Source organism: Dendrobates tinctorius, unplaced genomic scaffold (genome assembly GCF_039654945.1).
Source record: "Dendrobates tinctorius isolate UK_male_01 unplaced genomic scaffold, ASM3965494v1 ptg000161l, whole genome shotgun sequence".
In the NCBI taxonomy this organism is placed as follows: Eukaryota; Metazoa; Chordata; class Amphibia; order Anura; family Dendrobatidae; genus Dendrobates; species Dendrobates tinctorius.
Window position 1 is genome coordinate 5,611,828 of NW_027361828.1, and position 7,486 is coordinate 5,619,313.

Here is a 7,486-nt window from a genome sequence, read left to right on the forward strand (position 1 = left end):
TTCTAGTTGGTAAAACTAGAGTTATTACACTAGGCCTTTGAATGACTATACTAGGCCGTGGTATTTCAAATATGAGTATAGTAGGCCTTGGGCCTACTAGTATAGTCATATGTGAAATACCACGGCCTAGTATAGTCATACCAAGGCCTACTGTAATAACTCGATTTTTAACAACTAGCATCTTGTTTCACAAAAAACAAACTGGTGAAACTAGAAAGAAACTTATTTTTAAGACAAGTTTCAACAGTTTGTTTTTCATGAAACCAGATCCAAGTTGGTAAAACTCGAGTTATTACACTAGGCCTTGGTATGACTATACTAGTCCGTGTTATTTCACATATGACTATACTAGGCCTTGGGTTGGTTTTTAACATGTATTTACCCATCAGTGTGTGTGAGCGGCGCAAACAACATTAATTAAACTTAGTAATGGTGAACCACAAATGTAAATTTATTTTTTATCACAAAAATAAACCAAAAAATTATTTTTTCCGGCGTTTGGGGGCAGATGGTTTCAATTTGGGGGTGTGCAGGGAATATGCAACACTTGCTGTTGAAGACGGTGTTTGAGGGGAAGGGGCAACAAAACTTGTGGGGGAAGGTAGTCCAGTTAAGGGAATCAAACTAGGAACACTTGGAGGAGAGGAAATCTGTTCAGGTACATTAGTTGTAATGGCATGTCGCCGTAGGCTTGTGTGCCTGGACCGACTTTGGCCCAATGCCCGCCTTGATGGATTTCGCCTTGAAGTAGGGGCAAATATTGAGTGTAGGTCCCCCGTCTGCAGGTGTGGCTGCTGCTGCTGAGGTGGCGGCTGCTGCTGAGGTGGCGACTGCTGCTGAGGTGGCGACTGCTGCTGAGGTGGCTGCTGCTGCTGAGGTGGTTGCAGCTGCTGCTGAGGTTGTTGCAGCTGCTGCTGAGGTGGTTGCAGCTGCTGCTGAGGTGGTTGCAGCTGCTGCTGAGGTGGCTGCTGCTGCTGAGGTGGCTGCTGCTGCTGAGGTGGCTGCTGATGAGGTGGCTGGAGCTGCTGCTGAGGTGGCTGCTGCTGCTGCTCTTCGTTGTCAGTGCTCGTCCTTGCAGGAGGACTGGTGGCGGCAGTGATGGTCCAGGTTTGCAGAGTGGTGGTGGCAGGGCTACTACACGTTGTTGTAGCGGCAGGGCTGTTCCATGTTTGCCTAGTGGTGGCTGAGCTCCACGCATGCATGGGAGTGGCGGTGGTGCTCCAGACAGGAGCAGCGCTTGCCATGGTGGTGTCGGTGAAGTGACCAGCTGCACTCAGACTTGTGGTGGTGTAACGGTGGGTGTCCTGGCTTTGAATAGAGGTGTCCGTGCAGTGGTATGCAGCACAAGTCGGTAGTGAGGTGAAGCGAGTCAATGGTGGCACAGGTGGAAAGGACACCACTGACTGCTGACCGTACCGATTATGCTGCATAGCCTGCAAGAAAGCATTGTTGCAGGCCTGCAGCACATTCAGCTGTTGATCAGGACTAAGGTGTTCCGCCATGCCCTTTTCAATCTTACTAAAAAAATGGTGTGCTGGTCTGTTGAGGTCGGCCTCCAGACGGTCAAGGCGCTGTTCTACAGAATTGAAGCGGTGTTCAAAGTGGTTAAAACCACGTTCCATGAGTGCAAAACCGCTTTCAACTCTGTCGGACAGTGACTTGAGGCTGGAATTAAATGTCTCGCTCAAATGCATAAACTCGGGCAAGACATTCCTGTCCAAGGCCCTCTGCCGCTGGCGGGTAGTGCCCGCATAACCAGTGGCAGAGACCTGGGACAGGGGAACACCTGATGGCCCAGCTTCCTGGTCACCAGCTGTGTGTGTGGTTGACCTGCAAGGTGCTTCCTGGCTGTCGGATGGCTGGGACGGGTCAGAGGACGTCCGAGGAAGGACCGCTCCAGGGCCAGGTTGCAGGGTGCTGCTCCAGGTGCTGTTGAAGAAAGGAAAATCATTACTACCATGCCTTTACAAGAAGCATCAGCTGTGGATTAGAAAAACACAGATTAATAAAAATAAAAACCCAAAATTTATAATACTTACGATCTCGTGGCAAGGACCGGTCTTAGGAACTGCAACGCGTTATAGTGACGGTATCTAGTTCTGGTCCTTGACGCAGATCCACTGCGAACCTGGCCCTCAGCACGAACATCACTGTTGAAGCGGTCCTTGATCGAACGCCAACGTGTTCGGACTTTGTCCACTGTTGATAAAAAAAAAACAGTGCCGTCAAGGACAACAGTCACTGCGGCACAATGTAGAAATACAATACTCAAAGCAGTCACTGTAGACCACGCTGACACTGTTGGGTTTCCTGCTAGAATACACCTAGCACGAAACCCAACAGTGCCGTCAAGGACAACAGTCACTGCGGCACAATGTAGCAATACAATACTCAAAGCAGTCACTGTAGACCACGATGACACTGTTGGGTTTCCTGCTAGAATACACCTAGCACGAAACCCAACAGTGCCGTCAAGGACAACAGTCACTGCGGCACAATGTAGCAATACAATACTCAAAGCAGTCACTGTAGACCACGATGACACTGTTGGGTTTCCTGCTAGAATACACCTAGCACGAAACCCAACAGTGCCGTCAAGGACAACAGTCACTGCGGCACAATGTAGCAATACAATACTCAAAGCAGTCACTGTAGACCACGATGACACTGTTGGGTTTCCTGCTAGAATACACCTAGCACGAAACCCAACAGTGCCGTCAAGGACAACAGTCACTGCGGCACAATGTAGTAATACAATACTCAAAGCAGTCACTGTAGACCCCGATGACACTGTTGGGTTTCCTGCTAGAATACACCTAGCACGAAACCCAACAGTGCCGTCAAGGACAACAGTCACTGCGGCACAATGTAGCAATACAATACTCAAAGCAGTCACTGTAGACCCCGATGACACTGTTGGGTTTCCTGCTAGAATACACCTAGCACGAAACCCAACAGTGCCGTCAAGGACAACAGTCACTGCGGCACAATGTAGCAATACAATACTCAAAGCAGTCACTGTAGACCACGATGACACTGTTGGGTTTCCTGCTAGAATACACCTAGCACGAAACCCAACAGTGCCGTCAAGGACAACAGTCACTGCGGCACAATACAGAGCAGGGAAATACTCACTAAACGCCTTTTTGTAGGATGCTGTGGCGCTGTCCCAGCCATCCATCAACGCTGCGGCCACCTCATTCCATAGCCGCCGGGTCACCACAATGTCCTTGTGCAGCCGGTCACGGCTGTCCCACAACGGCGAACGCTCCTGGACCAGGCTGATGAGCTGCTCATTATCCAGGTACACGTCTTCATCCCGTTGTGGAACCTAGACAAAACACATTCATTAGAATAATCCAATTTAAATTGAATAAAAAGTTACAAAAAAAGAAACATAAAAAAGAGTAAAAATAGAAGATAAAAAATAAAGAACATTACAAATCATTTGATACTTACATTCCGTATCACCACCGGGACTTGGCTTCGCTGCTCCTGCTCTTCGCCCTCACTAGTCCCGTCCACAGAAGAGGATGATGACGATGTCTTAAAAAAGTTGAAAAAAACGTAAGAGATTTGGAGAAGCAGCAGATATACTTACCAGATGCACAAAAATAATCACCTCACGGTCTGCTTGCGCCAATTCCTGCCGCGATGGGGAATACTCTGATTCTGAAGACATACTGCATGTAAAAATAATAAAAATCATTAGTACATACATAATTTAAAAGGACAGGCATATAATGTAATATACTCACATTCTTCGCTGATCAGATGGGTTCTTGGTTGACTGTCTGCTCTTCAATCTGTCAGTGTAGTAGTGGCAGAGTTTTGGCAGGCACCTCCTTTATATAGACTTTTTTTTTTTGACTTTAGAAGATTATAACTAGGACAACAAGTGGACACCACCAAAAAAACGCAGCGCTAAAAAAACGCATACCTGCGCATGCCAGTGCGCACGTATGCGCATCCATAGGCTATAATGGCCATTTTTAGCGCAAAACGTGCGCATACGTGCGCATGCGCTTTTTTCAAGGGCCAAAAAATGCAACATGCTGCGTCTGGAAAATCCCAACGCACACCCCAAAAAAACGCAGCGCATGAAAATCGCATACATGCGCTGACCAGTGCGCAGGTATGCGCACCCATGTTAAATATAGGGGAAAAAACGCATGCGCAGGTATGCGTTTTTTTCCAGCGCTAAAAAACGCAAATGTGAAACCAGCCTTAGAAAATGCCTTTTTTTTTTTTTTTTTTTTTTTTTACAAACTTTGGAATTTTTTCACCACTTAGATAAAAAAAGGACCTATGCATGTTTGGTGTCCATGAACTCATAATTACCTGGAGAATCTTAATGGCAGGTCAGTTTTAGCAAAAAAGCCAAACAAAAACCAAGTGTGGGATTGCACTTTTTTTTTGCAATTTCACCGCACTTGGAATTTTTTTCCCGTTTTCTATTACACAATATGGTAAAACCAATGGTGTTGTTCAAAAGTACAACTTGTCCTGCAAAAAAACAAGCCCTCACAAGGCCATTTTGACCAAAAAATAAAAAAGCTATGGCTCTGGGAAGAAGGGGAGCAAAAAATGAAAATGCAAAACCAAAAATACTCCTTGGATACAACACTCTGAACAGCCAGCTTCTTTAGCAATGACCTTTTGTGGCTTATCCTCCTTGTAGAGTGTGTCAATGACTGTCTTCTGGATATCAGTCAAGTCAGCAGTCTTCCCCATGATTGTGGAACCTATTGAAACAGACTAAGGGACCTTTTTAAACGCTTAGGAAGCCTTTTTTTTGTTAATTATTCTAATTTACTGAGATAATGACTTTTGGGTTTTCATTGGCTGTAAGCCATAACCATCAACATTAACAGAAATAAACACTTGAAGTAGATCACTTAAAAGCACAGGCCGCGTATGTGCAGGGGCACACGCACGCAGCATTCATTACCTGAACCACTGCGGCGCACGTCCCGATGGATACTGGAAAGTGTGTGCACACATTCACCGGGCTCTGCTATGTCTGCTATTTTTTTTTCTTTTTTTCTCTCTCTCATAGGTGGAAGGGGCCCAGGATGGATGCACATACTAGGGGTAAAGGGCCCAGGATGGATGCACATACTAGGGGGAAAGGGCCCAGGATGGATGCACATACTAGGGGGAAGGGGCGCAGGATGGATGCACATATGGGGGAAGGGGCCCAGAATGGATGCACATAAAGGGGGGGAAGAGGCCCAGGAAGGATGCACATATGGGGGGGGGAGGGGCCCAGGATGGATGCACATACATGGGGAAGGGGCCCAGGATGGATGCACATACAGGGGGGAAGGGGCCCAGGATGGATGCACATACAGGGGGGAAGGGGCCCAGGATGGATGCACATACTGGGGGGAAGGGGCCCAGAATGGATGCACATACAGGGGGGGGGGGAGGCCCAGGATGGATGCACATACTGGGGGGGAAGGGGCCCAGGATGGATGCACATACAGGAGGGAAGGGGCCCAGGATGGATGCACATACAGGAGGGAAGGGGCCCAGGATGGATGCACATGCAGGGGGGGGAAGGGGCCCAGGATGGATGCACATGCAGGGGGGGGAAGGGGCCCAGGATGGATGCACATGCAGGGGGGGGAAGGGGCCCAGGATGGATGCACATGCAGGGGGGGGAAGGGGCCCAGGATGGATGCACATGCAGGGGGGGGAAGGGGCCCAGGATGGATGCACATGCAGGGGGGGGAAGGGGCCCAGGATGAATGCACATGCAGGGGGGGAAGGGACCCAGGATGGATGCACATGCAGGGGGGGGAAGGGGCCCAGGATGGATGCACATGCAGGGGGGGAAGGGGCCCAGGATGGATGCACATGCAGGGGGGGAAGGGGCCCAGGATGGATGCACATACGGGGGGAAGGGGGCCAGGATGGATACATATACAGGGGGAAGGGAACCAGGATGGATACACATACAGGGGAAAGGGGGCCAGGATGGATACACATACAGGGGAAAGGGGGCCAGGATGGATACACATACAGGGGAAAGGGGGCCAGGATGGATACATATACGGGGGGGAAGGGGGCCAGGATGGATACATATACGGGGGAAAGGGGCCCAAGCTGGATACACATACGAGGGGAAGGGGGCCAGGATGGATACACATACCGGGGGAAGGGGGTCAGGATGGATACACATATGGGAGGAAGGGGGCCAGGATGGATACACATACGGGAGGAAGGGGGCCAGGATGGATACACATACGGGGGAAGGGGGCCAGGATGGATACACATACAGAGGGAAGGCGACCAGGATGGATATATGGGGAGCCAGGATGCATATATCTGGTACAGCCAGGATGTATATACAGTATATGGGGGACAAGATGGATTTATGGGGGAGGGGGGCAGGACAAGGGACCAGGATGCATATATATGGAGGGCAGAATGGATATTTGGGGAGGGGCCAGGATGGATATATATGGGGGCAGGTTGCATAGATGTGGGTCCAGGATGGATATATGGGGGGCAGAACAAGAGACCAGGAAGCATATAAATGGGGGGCAGGATGCATATATATGGGGGAGCCAGGACAAGGGACCAGGGAGGATATATGGGGGTCCAGGAGAGATATATGGTGAGGCAGGACAAGGGACATATGAGGGCCAGTATGTATAGCTGGGGAAGAGGGATGGATATCTAGGGGCCAGGCTGGACCATATTATAAAATAAGGGGGGCCAGGCTGAGGCATATTATAAAATAAAGGGGGCCAAGATGAGGGACTTAATTACTGTTCGAGGGCCAGAATGAGGAACATGCTATATTAGTTTATGGTGACAAGTGTGGAACATTATTTCTTTAAGGTCCAATTAAGGGACATTATTACTACTATAATATAATTTTCTTTTTAGGAAACGGTTTTCCATGGAGGGAACAAAAGGGAGGTCCTGTTACTGTGCAGGGCGGTACTATGTTGCTTTTCTCCATCTGACGTAGTGTAGGAGTCAGGGAAAAAGTGGGGAAAGTGCTCTGGAAGTGATCAGCTATTGATGACTGTGTTATTTTTTGCAGAGACGAGTTCTGGCTGGAAGTGACGGCGGTCTGTGCTGGTTGAAGAAAAGCAAAGATAAACGACTTCAAGTATAGACGTCACTGGTGAGTCAGTGTATTACATGAACACGCACACTATATACTGTGTACAGAGCTCCTGTATATAATTTCACCGGTGATCACTGTATTACCTGTACACTGACACTATATACAGATCTCCTGTGTATGTCACTAGTGATCACTGTATTACCTATACACTGACACTACATACAGAGCTCTTGTGTATAATGTCACTAGTGATCATTGTATTACCTACATATACACTGACACTATATACAGAGCTTCTGTGTATATCACTGGTGATCACTGTATTATTTGTACACTGACACTATATACAGAGCTCCTGTGTATAAATAATGTCACTGGTGGTAATAAGTGTTGTTAGTA

The 7,486-nt window shown here is 48.5% G+C and overlaps 1 protein-coding gene across 2 annotated transcripts; it reads right to left on the minus strand.

Annotated features, from left to right (window-relative positions):
- Nucleotides 1-430: 430 nt before the first annotated feature.
- On the minus strand, nucleotides 431-4,217 carry LOC141052501 (uncharacterized). Of its 2 annotated transcripts, XM_073549757.1 has the most exons (6): nucleotides 3,759-4,217; nucleotides 3,623-3,683; nucleotides 3,460-3,546; nucleotides 3,136-3,331; nucleotides 2,040-2,199; nucleotides 431-1,929 (listed from the first exon to the last, which is right to left on the minus strand). In XM_073549757.1, exons 2-6 carry the CDS (start codon nucleotides 3,680-3,682, stop codon nucleotides 483-485), a joined length of 1,950 nt encoding a protein of 649 aa, XP_073405858.1. In that variant the 5' UTR covers nucleotide 3,683; nucleotides 3,759-4,217; the 3' UTR covers nucleotides 431-482. The 2 variants fall into 2 exon arrangements, with proteins under 2 accessions (XP_073405858.1, XP_073405857.1); XM_073549756.1 differs by having other exon boundaries at nucleotides 3,623-4,217.
- Nucleotides 4,218-7,486: the final 3,269 nt, after the last annotated feature.